The sequence below is a fragment of the Nuphar pumila genome, chromosome 2 (assembly GCF_984573655.1).
Source record: "Nuphar pumila chromosome 2, dmNupPumi1.hap1.1, whole genome shotgun sequence".
Taxonomy (NCBI): Eukaryota; Viridiplantae; Streptophyta; class Magnoliopsida; order Nymphaeales; family Nymphaeaceae; genus Nuphar; species Nuphar pumila.
This window is the reverse complement of record NC_143250.1, coordinates 147,890,001-147,907,075: the sequence shown is the minus strand read 5'-3', so window position 1 is coordinate 147,907,075 and position 17,075 is coordinate 147,890,001. Positions and strand designations below refer to the sequence as shown.

Below are 17,075 nucleotides of genomic sequence, written 5' to 3'. Positions count from 1 at the left end.
TCCAATGCCAGGTGGTCCGATAAGGATGAACTTGTGAGGAAGTACGTTTTCAAGACCAAGTAATATGATAGAAAACTTGTTTCAATATGTGATAAATCTTGGTAAGTATGAATATGTTAAATATATTGATTATGATGATCGAACGAGCTAGTTGGGATAGCCAGTTATGAATCTATGGATCTGACTTTACTCTAAATGTTATAGCATGATTACGTAGTGAACTCAGATCAAATATAGATCATGAAATGATCAGAATGAATATGTTGATATATTTAGTGAATAACAAACCACGCCTACAAACGAATATGTTGACTTATTGGGTGAATGACACATTATGTCTACTTAGTCATATTGCTAATAAATGCATTGTGTTTTTCTGATTAACATATATCACATATGTGTATCATGATGGATGTATATGATGTATATCTGATTAAATGAATTATGTTATCATTAATGTGCTACATGTATTAGTTTTGTCACTCACCATGTGTTTTGGTATAGATCTATTAAGCTTTCACGAGTTTGACACGTTTTATGGGCATACAAGTAATTACAGGTTTAGCTGTGAATGCAGGATGTTGCAACGGCGTCAACGAGTCAATCATTTTTCTTTTCTAGATACTAAATTCGGATACATGTTACTATTATGTTGGTTTTGTAATACTCTGTTTTTTTGAAATTGAAGTATTTTAAATGAGTCATGTTATCTACATTTAAATTCAGTATAATTGTTTTTGTGTAGAATGTAACCCTCCACAGGTTTTGAACCAAAATTTAAAAGTGCTTTCGTTGATGATTATTTAATAAAGAATTTTAAATTTTCATGTGTTTAAAAATGGTTCAAAATCTTGGGACATTATAGGAAAAATGAAGAAGAAGAGGAAAGAACAAAGAAGAAGGGGAAAGAAAGGAGGGGGGAAGAGTAGGACCTTACCGCGCTTCACCAATGGCATCAGCACTGGTGCTTGTCACCCTCAGAGCCGGACCTGTAAAGAGGCCAATGAGGCTTGGGCCTCAGGGCCCCTGGGCCCAAAAAAAAAATCAGGGCCCATTTTTAAGGCCCGACCTCCCCAAAAAAAAATTAGAGGCCCATTTTATTGTTATTTTGATTCTTTAAAAAAAAATCTGAGGCGCTGCCCCCGAACTCCTACTATTAATACCCGCCCATTTTTTTCCACGGCCTCAGGCCCCATAAAACCCAGGTACGGCTCTGGTCACCCTTGATGCTGCCTCACCCCTAATGGTTGATTTAATCCCTTGTTCCAAATGGGATTTCTGTTTGAAATCCAGGAGGGACATGGGATCAAATGTGCCCTAAAAGAACAGAAAAAAAGAAGATCACGCTGCATTGGATATTGATGACGAGCTATCGAAACCAATGTTGTGAATATCAGTATCGGTCATGTATCGTTTGACCAATGATTCCAGTGAATCTGCCGATATTGATCAAGTGAATCGTTCTTAATTGGTGAAAAAATAATTAAAAATATTAAGTGTCAATCATAGTGTGACACATGTGAAAGCTATTAAAATAATAGTAAAAATAATTTTAAGCATTTTCTTTACATTTGTTAAAAAATAAAGCATATGGATTTTCTGCTGATACGATACATATCGACCGGTACAGGCCAATACTCACCGATACTGACAACATCGATCCAAACCCCACTCTGAATTTCGAATAGAATTAGACGATTCCGTGAATTTATAAATAAGGAGACGGAGCCTGTTTGGAGAATCTCACACCCTACCCGTTAACAGCCATGCTAGCAACCCTAAACTCAAATCCGACCCGAACAAATAAAGAAAAGAAATTTGCCCTCTATTCCAAGTTTCCACACAAATAATTCCCGACCCGCGTTTAACACGAACCGGGAACCCCGAAGGAATGGTGGCCGAGTCGCGTCCCTGGTCCTCGTGGAGTATTGAATTAGCCGAGCCGAGCCGAGCCGAGCCGAGCTTGGTTTGGTTTGCGCAGTTGTGGGCCCCACAGCCAAGTGTGGAGGTGTTCTCTGAACCACGCACGCTGGTTGTTGCAGGGCGGGGAGCTCGATTTCCTTCCCCGGTCAAACCCAAAGTTGGAGCCAGCCCATCCCCAGTTTGACAGGCATCCACGTTCGCCTTATACCAAAAAAGAAAAAGGAGAATTTTTTTTTTCAACCTAGCACCCCTTATGACCGTAAATTCCCAAAACAGAACTCATATTTTTCTCAAAAAAAAAAAAAAAGGTCTCGAGTTAAAACCCATATAATTCTTTTGAAGAAATAAACCAATAGAAAGCAAAGTCTCAGGTTGCTATGACATACGTGTTACTTATAATAAACTTATTAAGCTGTCATATATTCAACTTAAGCGCCCAATTAGCTTCAAACTATTCTTTCAAAAAAATGAGTGTTGCAACACGTTTGGAAGTGAGAAGATAGAAAGAAAAATGCAAGTAAAAAAAAAGAAAAAACGACAACTTTTCCAATTATTAATTTTTTTTTAAAGAAAAGTTTTTTTAAAAAGCCTGATTTTGATAAATAAAAAATTGATACGAGAGAGGGGTGTGGAATTTTTTTCTATCAAAATTTCTTTTTTATTAGGAAAACCATTCACCCACAACACATCCTAGCCCACGAGATGCCACAAAAAAAAAAAAAAAAAACTTTTTCATCTTCATCTTCCTCTCATTTTTCTCATATTTTTCATTTTGTTTTTCTCATGCTGTACAAACAAGCGAAGGAATTTCATTTAAAAAAGTTATCGTATCAAAACTTTTCATAGGCAATTTTTTTTTCCTTAAGAATTTTTCTTGCTTCCAAATGTGAAGCGTGTAATGCTTATATGATATACTTCAAAATATCATGTGCCTGTTTGAAAAAAAATCGGAATAAAAAAAATGCCATTAGGTTTAAAAGGAGACAAAAGCAGATCATGTTTTCTTGCCCCATTAATGACACTGCTTAAATTTTAGTGCCTGGTTAACCCTCAGATAAGCATCATTAGGAATTATGATCCATGATCAAACAGCCAGGCAAACAAAATAATCCGTTGACGGACGATTTCATCCTTTGACTCATTGATGACGAAAATACCCTGCTCGGTACCTCTGATCATATTGGGATAAGTGTCCGGAAATTTCGTCAAAGAGAGGTTGTGTCTTAGCCAATTGCTTTTTTTTTTTTCTCATGAATTCAGAGGCAGAAGAATTATATATTAAGTTATTAACTGTCAAAAGGCGCAAGTGGATGTTCTTTTGTCCTGCCAGACTCCTTTGACCGTAGCGCGAATTGACTAATTGCCACCTCAAATTACTAAAACACCCCAAGTTAATATGCATATGGACCAAATTAGGTATGGCAGGCTGAGCCAGCACGCGACCTGGTCTTCGTGCCCAGTGGGGTCTCTTCATTTATAAATAAAAAAAAAAACAAAATATCTCACAATAAAAATGTAGGGCAATTCAGATCTGAACTGTGAGATGGCCATGTAACGGAATGTCCGGTAAGGCGCAGCTCATATGCTTGAACAAGGCCTGATGGTCATATTCACAGCTCTGTTTCTTTGGCTTCAAGCAAGCTGGTAAAGATAATTACATACCTATGTTTTTAAAATAAGTAAATTACTTGTTCATTTCTGCAAAAAAAAAACAATTCTAATAGTTGGCATACAGTTTATTTACACAAAAAATGAAAAACAATTATATAAGTGAGACAATGCACTCAACACTTAGATTGTAGGTTGAATCGATTGGTATATATCCTTCCTTAAAAGCCAGAACATATCCAGGACAGGTCGATGCCGGATCCAAACTCCAGAGCCCAATATACGGGACAGATTCATCATACGAAGGTAGGTCAAGGGCATAAATGTCATAATGAAATGAAAGATGACAAAAGTAGGCAGAGAGAGAGAGAATTCCTGAAAATTACCTTTTTATAAAAAAAAAAAAACATTAAAATTGGAAAGGAAAATGTAGGCGACAGTTTTCGCTTTAAGAGGGAAACCAGGGCAGATTTGGACGGAGAATAGGTTTTCCGGCAGACTCGCCGGTGAAATTTTGTCCGGCAATAGCATCGACATATCGATGGAGATAACCAACCGGTCAAATTCCAGGCAATATTAATAATTAATAAGGAAAAAGAAAAAGCCTGTTGCTGTCATTATGTGAAAAGGAGGATCCATTGCCATCCATGACAATGAATTACCTAATTCACCTTATCTTTATCCAATATGCCACCAAATTCTTAAATGGCAAAACTGCCCTTGAATGCCTGTGTTAGACCAATATACATTCACTTAAAGCCAAGATGTTAGATGGGCTTCAAGTTGTCTCCACCTTTTAATTAAATCGACCAAGACAGGGTGCGACCGCAGATCAGTTCGCCTTGTCAAGCGGTAGTCATCACTGACCTAGGTGACTCTTGAGCCCATGGCATGGACTTGGATCAGAGACCTTAATTAGTTCTGCCTGCATGAAAATGAGCTCTCTAGGGGGGGGGAGAGGGGTGCACCACAATTTTATGTCACCAGAGAAGTTATCGTACATTCATTCGCAGGCATTCATCAATGCGACCAGGTCTCTTACCTTTTTTATTTTTTTTTAAGGAATAACATCGAGGGATTACCCCAAACTTAAATTATATTTAATCAATGAAAATGTTCACTCTAATAGGGTAGCCAATCCAGAGGCTTGTCCTTCCAAAAAAGATAATCACATTTGGATAATCCAAGCGATGAACAACCTTTGTGGCAAGGGACGCGTCCTACAGGTTTTGAATTTGTGATGTCCATTCAACTTAGTGGCATTAATCACAAGTCGCCCTTACCTGATGAAATATTACTTAAGTTTGCTTCAATGAAATCCATCGAGATCTCCAATGCTATATATGGCCTAAGGATTTGACATAAAACCAAAGTAGTATAACTGTTCATGTTGCACTTGGAGGAGTCCTCAAACTTTGACACAATGCAAAAGAAAACCAGCCAAAGTGAAAAAAAAAATGGCAGTAACCACTTCCATGGATATACTAACAGATAAAAGGACTTTTTGGTAAAATCATCCCTGCCATATAATATATACTAGATGTTGTGTTCTTTTAATGCCATGATGGATGGTGGATGATGATAACATATCACTATATATGATACAGAAGTCCGTATGCTACCGGCTTTCCTTTTTCTCCTCCTTTTGCTTTCACTTGCTGTTTCCCTTCCATCCACTCTATCCCTCCCCTCCATCACTAACTCCTCCTTTTACCCATCACGAAAGATCTCATCCTCAACCCCTTGAACTCATAAAATCTAGTGGTGACCATCCTGACCGATCCCTCCTAATACTTTCTTTAGGTTGGTAGGATCCAAGGAGGAAGAGGATTAGTAGTAGTACGAGGAGGAGGAGGAGGGGGGTAGGGGGGAAGCAAGCAAATTCCATCTTCATCCATTCTGATCATTTTTCCGGCACCGGAAATGACCCCGGCAGGTAACATCCCCGGCCAGTTTGGAGACACCACCTACACCAAAGTCTTTGTTGGTGGCCTTGCTTGGGAGACACATAAGGAGACCATGAGGAAATACTTTGAGCAGTTTGGTGAGATCTTAGAGGCTGTGGTGATCACTGACAAGAACACTGGGAGATCCAAAGGCTATGGTTTTGTGAGTGCTCTCTCATCTTGTTTTTCTGTTGGTTTGGCTTGCTTGTGCATCAGGTTATCACGATGGTCAATACAATCTAAGGTTTAGGGTTATTGTTTTTAAGGTATTTTGTGGCAGTCTGAATTATTAGACATGATCAGTTGGAATAATGAGCCCAATATCCTTTTTTTTTTGTTTGGTTAATTTGACGCATAATATGAGTCCAATATCTTAACCAAGAAATCTTGCTCAATTCCCTATGTTTGACTGCCCCAAAAACTGAAATTTGGCCGACAATCTGGTGGGATTGTCCTTCCAAACACACCTGGGACTTTGTTACATTTTGTGATTTTATGTGACGGGGTTCCTGATTTTAGTGATACATGATCACCGTATCCTTCATGTAAAAGAACCCGGATTTTAGATTTTTGTCCAGGATCCAAGGGGTTCTTTCTTTCTTTCTTTGTTTTTCCCCTCCTTATGTAATGTAAAAGGAAGGCCTAGAATCAACTTTTGCTTTTTTCTTTTTCCATTTTTTTGAAAAAAAATTGATGTTTAGTACCTTTTGCAGGTAACTTTTATGGAGCCAGAGGCTGCCATGAGAGCCTGTGTGGATGCTGCTCCAGTGATCGATGGAAGGAGGGCTAACTGTAACCTTGCCTCCCTGGGCGTTCAAAGAACCAGGCCTCCTACCCCTCAGCATGGTACACATTATTTCCTCTTCTTGATCTGCAGTTAAGTTGCTATCATATGCATGTATATTGTATCTTCATGTTCTTTAAAAGAAAAAAAAAATAATCTTTGTTGGGAGAAATATTGTATTTTCATAATTATTCTTTTAAAAGTTGTTTTTTTTATGAAAATTGATTGGTATTGCATTTTAAGCGGGAGCCATGGGAGATAAAAAAGAGAGCAGAATGTTTTTTATCTTCTTCACATTTCACATCATTTAAAGAATATAAAGTGACAACTGGTTAATGGTGTATCCTTGGAAGCAAATATTGTTCTTTTTCTTTTTCTTTGTCTTGAAGTTTAATATTTGAATTATTGAACATGGCTGCTCACAACTACTTTTTATTGGATCATCTATAATATGTACCTTTGAAGCATCAGAAGATTTATGATTTAACCAAAAGGCTGTATCGCAAAAGATTATTCGAGTAAAATTTTCTAGCATTGTGAAAATAAATTTAAAAAAAAAGAAAGAAAACAAACTGTTATAAGACTTGGCAAAAAGTAAGCATTTATTTATTTATTTTATGTCAGAGTTGTTTATGTTTTTTCAGGCCTATGAAAACAAATATTATCTTTTGATCAATTACCAAATCTAATAAGTACAAAAGGAAAAAAAGAATAAGAATAGTAGAGATGTCTCTTTTAAGCATGAGCTGCATATATGAAGATTTAAGGAAAAAATATAGCTTGGTAACGCGTTTGAAGTGTGGTTAAGGTTCTACCATGGTCAGTCATGATATGAGTAAAATGTGGCTGTATTTGGGTTGTCTGTTTAACCAGGGGGGAACAGGATGAGGGTGCTGAACTCGTTTCATACAGGTCTTCAAAGTGGGCTGGGAACGGCTTTTCCTTCGTCTGCAACTTTCCCTCATTATGCCATGCAACAAGGGATTCCTTATAACCTGTATGGGTGAGTTTGTATTTTCAGATGAAATTTATTGCTTGTTGGTGTGTTGGGCGGCACGTGCATGGGCACATGCATGTGCATTTGCACGTGCAATCGAGTGTGGGGTGTGTGGGGGCAAACCTGGTGAATGGAGGGTAATCGATCACATGCAGGCTTGGTGCCTAGGTTGATCATTGGAGTTGCCCGCGTAATTAACGCGAAAATGAAGAAACCTCTCTCTCTCTCTCTCTCTCTCTCTCTCTCTCTCTCTCTCTCTCTCTCTCTCTCTCACGCGCACATACACACAGCACGCGAGCACACGCACACAAGGTTCTATAGAAACCACGTCGTCCTTGCTTATTTGCACAGTTTCAACTTGCACGCTTCTCTCTCCCTCTCTCTCTTTCACGCATGCAGCACATACGCTTACACACACACAATATTCTAAAGGAAAAGTGCATGCCATCCAGGCTGATATGCAAATACACTTTCAACTTGCATCTCTCTTTCTCTCTGGCACAATGTAGCTTATAAGCATTTATACTTGCAGTTTTCATTGTGTGTGTGTGCTCTTGTATTTCTTTTCTTTTTTGATCGGTGCTTCTGTTTACCGTTTTCAGGTATTCTCCATACTCAACCGATTACAGTTATCTCTCGGTCAGTATATTTTAAATTACTCATATGTCTAAATGCTATTCTTTTAGACTATCTCGTCCTTGTGAATAATCAATGAACTACTACCAAACACCCGTCTCTCTCTCTCTCAAACACATGCAAGCACACACACTCACAGTCGACGACGCCCACATCATGGCCAGTCGAGACGGCCCCAAAATACCAAAAGAAATTCTATGTTTTGGGGTTTTCCCACTTCCCAGTTGGCCAAGTACTACATATTGATATGTCACCAACTGGGGCTCCGCTTGTCTGGTAGGATCTGCTAGAGTTTACGTCACATTGGGACGTTGCAAGTTCGAATCCCAATGGTATCATTGTATAACTGGCAGGGGTGGGTCTATCCCCAGCTTGCCTATAAAAAAAAAGTACTACATATGTCCCAAATGAAAGTTTAAGTAGTAGTTAAATTTGTGCATTCGATAGTATCTGTTGTTTTTTTCCCGATTACTAGTTTTACTAGTTTGGCGATGTGGAATAATAATGAATTTATCCCGAAAAATAATGAGATGAAGCATGCAACGTACGTCCCACTTCATCCTATTTTATGAGCATGAAGCGTTAAAAATCATGGATCGGTACTGGGCAAATGGTTTACCCCATAATATATATTTCATACTATATATTCATGATAAATAGGAATATTATATATAATCCTCTATTTTTATTATAACACCAATATAACAAAAGGCATTTATGAAAAACAAAAGCAAGGATATTACCAGTCTTTTATATTTTTTAAAAATTTTATGGCATTTATGAGTAATTGGCAGAATGAAAAGGGTTTAATTAGTGATTGTAATTAAGGGTTGGTTAATTGTTGTATAATGCAGAGTTACTACAATGTGTATGGAGGGGCAGGTGCCCAATACCCGGCCGTTTATGGTGGGGCAGCTGGAATTGTGGCCGGGGCAGCCTTCTACCCCTACTTCCAGATCGGGCAGGGCACTGCTAGTGGCTATGGTCATGGACAAGGGTACGGGCAGTTCCCCAACCTCCTCCACTACTCTGCGGGCAGCTCTGGGGGCCTGCCGGGTTATGCGCACCAGCACTACGGTGGGACTCTTTCTGTTGCTGCCCCACACACACCACCAACAGGTTCTCTCTCTCTCTCTCTCTCTCTCTCTCTCTCTCTCTCTCTCTCTCTCAACACATACACCCACTCACCCAAACACATGGAAAACATTGGCTCACGACTCATGATTGACATACTTGCACGCACGTAACCATGACAAGTGCATCCATACAGCTGGATCTAAACGTGTGAGTTGTTAACACTCTAACAACGTTAGTGGTATGCACGCCTATCCGTATATATATATATATATATATATATATATATATATATATATATATATATATATATATATATATATATATATATATATATATATACACGGAGAGAGAGAGAGAGGGTGTTGCGTGTTCTCCCCCCACGTACACAGCCATACATCCCGCAGGCTGGTGTACGGCACCCCCTACGTCCGACTGAGCACCACGCGGTGCTTAGTTGGGACCTCAAACACGCGCATTGTAGCTTGCGTGATCGGGGGTGCACATATAACATGCCCGGGCAGGTGCTTAATGGGTTTTTCTGCTCTTTAGGTATTTTTTGCAGGACCCCATATATGTGTTGGGCATGGTCGATTTACGAGGAATATACACCTAGATCATGTGTTTTCAATGAAAAAAATGATATTTAAAGCCTTCAAAATACATCAAGATTTTAGACCGTTGATAAGTTGATCCATATAAATTCAAGTACATAGATCACATATGTAAGGTCGGAATTTAAAAATAAAACAAAAAAACTAAAACCTACTCTCTACTCGCTCTCTTTATATATATATACAAGAGTATCTTCCGACTAGTCTCTGCCACTGACTCTGATCAGCAGACCTTACATTTATATTATGCAATATCTGTAAGGGCTTTAGCTGTGTTAAAGACCCCCACCAAAGGTCGTTACTCCCATCTCTCTCTCTCCATATATATATATATATATTTATTTGTCTCAGACCGAGCCTTCAGAGTGGAGCAGTAGCAGTGCAGAGCTCTATGGAGTAGAAAATGCATCGAGTACAGGAACGCGCAACATGCGTTTGCTCGATCGATGATGTGAGCACATGATAAGCAACAGTATCGTCATTAGTGCATCACTGTATGGCAGCACAGACGTAGAGCGTTGTTTGATTAAGAAGTGTCAGTGGATCAGAGGATGTTGCCTTTGGAGATTTGGTTAAGGACCTCTCAACTTGCAAGAGTTTCTCACGCGTAGTGGTTGGATGCACGGAGGTGCGTGTGGGTTAGGGCTAATTTTCTTAAAGATCACCTTAGGTGGTTTCAATCGAGTATGGTGACTAGGAGCTAGGTGAGTGAATGCCTAGGTGCCAACGAATGAGTCTAGATGGTGTTCTTCACTATGGTGTTCAATCATCAACTGGTCTTCGGACTGTGTGCCCTAAGGTTTTATTCTTTTAGTGGTGAGTTTTTCCTGTGTCATGCATATGGAGTCACAATACGCTTCATGGTACGCAAGGCTAAGGCATGTTTATCCTCCTTTTAGAAGTGATAGCTGGTATGGGATGGCTATGCACTAAGCGATATGGACTAGATGGAATTCGCATTTAAAGATGCGCTTGATCAGGTTCTGCTAGGCAGCTGCATACGAGGTGGTGCACAAGGCCAATGAAAATGATTTAACACATGGAAAAGTGTTAGTGTGCGGCCTTTGGCCATTAGGCTGGCCAAACTGGGCAGTCTGGTGCGATCTGGGTTTGCAAAAAATTCTATACCCGTAACAAATTGGCATCAGAGAAGAAAGATTCACAGAGACCTTGTTGTTCATTATGTGCGACACTGAATAGGCCAATAATGATTTATCTTGGTTACACAATTTTGCGCAGCTGAAGTATGGTTGACCAAGTACAAAAGCAAGATGTTGGCAGGTTGGTATAGGTCATCTTGTCAATGATAAGCAGAAGTGTAAGGTTGTTGTTTAGTTGGTTAAAAGAACATGGATAAGCCAAAGATTTCTCATAGTTGTGTATTAGGCTCGTAGGTGGAGCATGACGTTTGCCTTGTGCATATAGAGAATAGACGTTGGATTCAGCTGGATGGATTTGCACATTTGGATATAGGAGACTCAATAAAACTTATAGATTTTCTCTCAAGTTGTGGGCTAGCGGAGTGCCCATGTTGAGCAAAATGTTCATTGTTTCAATCCCTTGAGTTGGCAGTTCTTCTGTAGATTGTGTGTGCAAAAAAAGTTATTGTTCTTGGTTCATCGGTTTGATTCTTGCAGAAATATTTTGCTGGCTCTGAATCAGAGTTGCAGCGTGTTGGCTTCGGATGAGAGTTGTAGTGTTGGTTCGTGTTGTCCTTTTTGTGGATGAGTGCCCAGGAAGATACTTTGAAGGACCACTTTGGGGTGTTACGCAAGTAGGAATCCCCCACTTGAGGACTAGTTTGGACCGTTGAAAAATTACAAGTTGGTGCCTAAGGGAGTTGATATTCTTGCGGCATGCATTGGTGGTTGTCTTTCTCTACAAGGACCACGAAGGGCTTGGAACTGCTCTTGCTGGGGTTGGAAGGCACCCCAATCATGAGCATGAAGACGACAAGCTTGTCGTGAGGGCGAGGATGACCCGCATGTGTATGGGACTGCACTGGGTTCCACGAGCAAATGATGCTCGATGTTGATGAAGCGGAAGACTGTTGTCTAAGTGATCAAAGGCGCGTTAAGGAATGGGACTTGTCATATTAAAGGTTGTGACGATGGTGAATAAAGCCAGAACAAGTTGAGTAGAGTGAAGGAAAAAATATACCAAAGATAATTACAAAGGGAAACTGGCATATTGATGTCAGTTTTTATAAAATGATTCTTAATTGAAAACAACATGAAAGCCAGAAACCAAAAATAAAAACCGACTCGCAGGAGTGGTGGAGTCCGGGTCGATCTCAGGGAACGGGGGATACTTGTATTCAAACACGCAACTAAAATACGCTTTATTGACAAAAATAGAAAAGTACGAGAAAATAAACTACTTAACTATTACATCAATATTACCCTATGCAGAGGGTTTAAACTGGTTTTATTACAAACCTAAGATTAAGTGAAAATTAAATTCCTAATTCTAAAAGAAAAAAAAAACAAAAATATCTTCTATGCTCACACCTTGTGTCACGTATCAGAGGCGTGCCACCACGTATCGCTTGCTCGCTTGTCTCCACTCCACGCTTTCCTACAAGATACAAAAGCAAAACACGCAGCAGGAACGAGAAATCTATGATAGAAATCAAACAAAAATATAATAAAAAATCACAAAAACATTAATGAATAACATAAACTAACTATAATACTAATTGTAACTACTACACTAAAAGAAGGATTAGTAAAATAGACTATCTAATAAGAATTCAAGAAATAATTCAAGAAAGCAAGAAATCAAGAAATTACTAACTCGAAAGAACAAGAAAGCACTCAACTGAATATAGTTACCTAATTAATTAACTCAAATCTATAGTAATCGGCTAATCTGAGTTAAACAAAATTCATTATTAGACACATGCAAGATTAAAACGACTAACTAATTTAATTACCAAAATTTGAATTGAAACTAACCGAACAACTAGATCTAAGCCACTTAATTAAATGCTGGAAATAATAACTAACTATTTAATAAAGACTAACTTAACCAAGTAATGATTAATACTATTGACATCTAATGCAAGAAGAATACAACATGCTAACCTAACCTATCTAATATATTATAATCAACTAACCTATATACTACGTTGACTAACTCAAAAGCATTGAAATTAACTAAACGTGACATGAAAGGATTCTAATCTAATTGAAATTCAGGAAAATGACATGAAGCAATAAACTAATGTTGGTCATATTTACCTAAATAAACTAGTGAATCAAAAACAAGAACTCGTATGGAACTATACTACGTAATCTTATGTTAACCACTATGTCGATCACATAAATTGCTTAATCACTATTATCCTACTAACCTGTTCAAAACAACCGAATCAACTTGTTGAATTCAACTTACCTGCTAACACTAAATACCAAAGATCTGATTGCAGATTTATTACATTTAACTTATAAGAAGCAAAATAACCAAGAGCAAGAACACAAGTTAAACAAAAAGAATTCTATTTCTAAATCAATATACGTGAAACAATACTTACCTGACCCAAGTACCTAAACCAGACTTATATGTTTTACCTTTTATATTATATCCACTGAACTAGTTGTGTAGCCTATGCACTAATGACAAAACGAAAAAAAAAAACAAAAGACATTGTTGTAAAGAAACTAATAAAAACTATAAACGTTGCTCGAAAGAAATACTCAATGCTATGCTATCACTTGATCTGCTATTGAAATAAAAAAAAAATTGGACTGAGAACTAATATTAATTAATCTAATTGACTGAGAAATGAGAACAATCAGACTGTAATCTAAACAAACATATACTTGACTAAAAGAAAGTGTAACAACTAAAAGAGAGAAAACACAGATGCAAATGATATGTGATGCTGAACAAGAAACATGATGAACAGAATAAAAAAAAATAGACAGATGCCAAAATAAAAAATGCCAACAATGAAAATGCACAGAAATGAGCAGATGCGATGAAGAACAAAATGAAACAATTAACCAAAATGCGCAAAAAGAAAAAAAAATTAAAACAGAGAATGAAAATACGATGTTGATGCTATGAAACAAAGGGAAACTGAAACACAGCAGAACAGAGAATGTAAATGCAGAGTGAAATAGAGGAAAAAAATGTAAAATGCAACAGTCAAAAATACAAAAATGAAAAATCAAAACACGCAAGAATCAAATAATCGACAAATATAATTTTTTTCATTTAATCAATTCAGCATCTAATCTAACGAGAAACAAAAGGGAGAAGAGAGAAGGGCCTTACCGAATTGCTTGAGGGGTTGAGAGGAGAGAGAATCGTCTCTCCCCGGCGTTGACGTTCCCGTTGTAGAAGCACCCCACCGGTGAGAAAGAGGGGTTGAGAAGAGAAGAAGAGTAAGAAGGGAGAAGGGGATAAGAAGGACCGGTGGGAAAGAAGGGTTGAGAGAGAAGAGGGGAGCCGTCTCTTCCAAAGGGAGGACTCCCTCTTCTTCCTCTACATGAGGTTTTTAAAAGGGGGCATTAGGTTATTTTTTATTTATTTTAAAACACACATCTTAATTCTACGAAATTTCAAAAGAAGGCTTGTGCTAAAAAGATGTTCACTAAAACTCATTCTTACATTGTTTACTAAACTACTAAAAACTCTAGCAAATATGAATGTGATTCTTTATTTTTCGAACTTAAACTAATTGAAGTCTAAACTACTCAAACTCTAATCTCAACAAAAGAGGAAAATACGAATGAATTTTTTTTTCTAAACTACTAAAATCCTAAAGAGTGAAATATGACTTGAAATTCATGATTTTTTGATATTTTTCTTTTTCGCTCGGTTTCTTGAAACTAGTGATAAAATTGGGAATTCAATGCACTTTTCTACTGGATCATGCACAAGTTAAATGATTTAAATGCTAAAATAAATGCATGATCACATATCAGTTCAGACTGTGTTCTTACTTACACCGACATTGTCGAGGATGACAATGGTTTGGGTGGAGGAGAATGTCCCAGACCGAGCCTTCAGAATGGGCAGTGGCAGTGCGAAGCTCTACGGAGTAGAAAATGCATAGAATGCAGGAACGTGCGGCATGCGTTGGCTTGATCGGTGATGTGCGATGATAGTACAGAATGCGATAAGCAACGATATCGTCGTTAGTGCATCACTGTGTGGCGACACTGACGTAGAGCATTGTTTGATTAAGCAGTGCCACTGGATCAGAAGATGTTGCCTTTGGAGATTTGGTTAAAGACCTTTCGACTTACAAGGGTTTCCCACATGTAGCAGTTGGACGCACGAAGGTGCATGTGGGTTAGGGCTAATTCCCTAGGGATCACCTTATGTGGTTTCAACCGAGTATGGTGACTCGGGGCTAGGCGAGTGAATACCTAGGCGTCGACGAATGAGTCTGGGTGGTACTCTTCGCTATGGTGTTCAATCATCAACTGGTGTTCATACTATATACCTTAAGGTCTTATTCCTTCAATGGAGAGGTTTTTCTGTGTCGTGTGCATGGAGCCGCAATACACTTCATGATACGCAAGGCTAAGGCAAGTTTGTACTCCTTTCGAAAGTGATAGCTGGTATGAGCTATGCAATAAGCGGCATGAACTAGATGGAATCCATATTTGAAGCTGCGCACGAGGTGGTGCGCAGGGCCAGTGAAAATGATTCAGCCCATGCAAAAGTGTTGGTGCACGGCCTTTGACCGTTAGGTTGATGCGTCGCGGGTTTGCAAAAAATTCTATGCCGGTGAGAGCCATTACATACAAATGTCTATTTTTTCATTCTAAAAAGTTTTTTTGTTGTTTTCATGAAACTAACATTAAAGATGTGATCTCCATGCTAAGGCTTCAAAAATCAAAAGCTGGGTCATAAAATCATTTTTTTTTATTGAGAAAAAACATGATTCAAAAGCTGGTTTCCTCTATTTTGAACATGCTAAATCCATTTGTGTGGTTGGATTGGATCAAAACAACCTGCGCCATAGAGATCTAGAGGCATTTTCTATGTAATGGCACCATTACTAAAATATATATGTGTGTGTGCACGCACTATTGCTTAATGGCACCGTTACTAAAACATTACCCAAGAACTAGCCGATGTATTCTACTTTATGATTATCTCCTTAAGTTATCTAATTGTTTCATTAGGCTAGGGCAACAAGCTTTTTTTTTAAAGGCAAGCTGGGGTTCGGCAGACCCCTACCAGATATCTCTTAAGCCCCATGTGGCAGAGGGATTCGAACCTGGGCCTTCAGCTTGGCACAGGATCCCACTTACCACATAGGATACCACTTCGGTGGTGAGGGCAACACTTGTTTCGTAAAGAAATGGTTGCGATCCTTGAATGTATTCACCGGGTCTGAACCTGCCCAGCAAATTAGGTTATACTTAGCTGACGGCCTTCAGATCTACGATGGATTGAGATAGGAGTGTCTAAAATTTGGACTTCGATACATGAGTTTAATATAGGTGATATTTGCCAAAGTCCATGGTTAGGGCTCCAGAGATAAGAGTGCATTTGAATTCCTCGGATCTCCGATCCAATGATCAGATTCAGTGTGATGCCCACACTAAGGGGGTTGTTTGAGTGTCACGGAAAATTTGGGTTTTCCGCAGAAACGCATCAACGGATGTGCATTTTTGCAGAGCTCACAATGCCAAAACAAACATGGCATCAAGAAAACGCCTCAACGGACGCTGGAGCCTCTTTTTTTTCACAAAAACGGTTCCCGTGGGGAGGGGGTCCGATTCAGTTTCCGGGGCAGAGGTGGTGCTGCGGCACCCTATTCCGTGACACAAGCAAACGCCCCTAAGTCCATACTACTCAAATGCTGAATCTCACATGCTCAGTATTTGTAACTGACACAATCAAATGCCGTTCATCCTTGCGACTAATGGCATCCAAAATACCATGGCTGAGCTGTGTTTTCAGCGGTTCATTTTGCAAACTCTAGATGCCGTTCGTCTAGGGCATCAACGGCTCTGAAAAAAAGTGTGACCCATCTAAGAGATGCTTAATGGAATTTGGATCACCGGGTAGCGTCAGAGGTCGCCCTGACCCCAACCGCATTATTTTTCGAGGATCTGAGATTCATTTTCTTAACGTGGAATCACGGATTTTTGGCCCGACCCGAGTGAAGTCAAGCTAGTCATGTGAATCTCAAATCCTGAGTCCGCAGTCAAACAAACCAGAAGAAAAGCATATACCCATAAGCTGATCCACCAATGAGAGAAGAGCGCGTGTCCGCGGGCCCCAAATAGAAGTGGGACCCACAGTTAGCACGCTTTCATGGGATTGGTGGAGCATCCCTGAGCTTTTTCTCTTTGTCTTCGGGTGCAACAGATGTGTTGTCATCTATATGCATTTCCAGCATTTTGATAATTGAGAGAGTTGAGAGTTGGTTTCTAAGGTCTTAACAAAGGCCAAATCCTGTCTGCCTGAATTGATGGGGGCTACCATTACGAGAGGGGTGAGTGAGTGACCTGCCTTTAAAG

General features: G+C 39.0%; 1 protein-coding gene across 2 annotated transcripts in view; it reads left to right on the top strand.

Annotated features, from left to right (window-relative positions):
• Positions 1-5,333: 5,333 nt before the first annotated feature.
• The window catches only part of LOC149847589 (uncharacterized), a 15,570-nt gene continuing 3,828 nt past the window's right edge, over positions 5,334-17,075 (top strand). The window contains exons 1-5 of one of the 2 annotated variants that reach the window (XM_089997109.1): positions 5,334-5,640; positions 6,191-6,323; positions 7,135-7,264; positions 7,861-7,897; positions 8,749-9,013. In XM_089997109.1, the coding sequence (XP_089853235.1) occupies positions 5,455-5,640; positions 6,191-6,323; positions 7,135-7,264; positions 7,861-7,897; positions 8,749-9,013 (751 nt within the window). In that variant the 5' untranslated portion in view covers positions 5,334-5,454. The remainder of the gene's footprint in view (positions 5,641-6,190; positions 6,324-7,134; positions 7,265-7,860; positions 7,898-8,748; positions 9,014-17,075) is intronic. The other variant, XM_089997110.1, reaches the window with a different exon arrangement.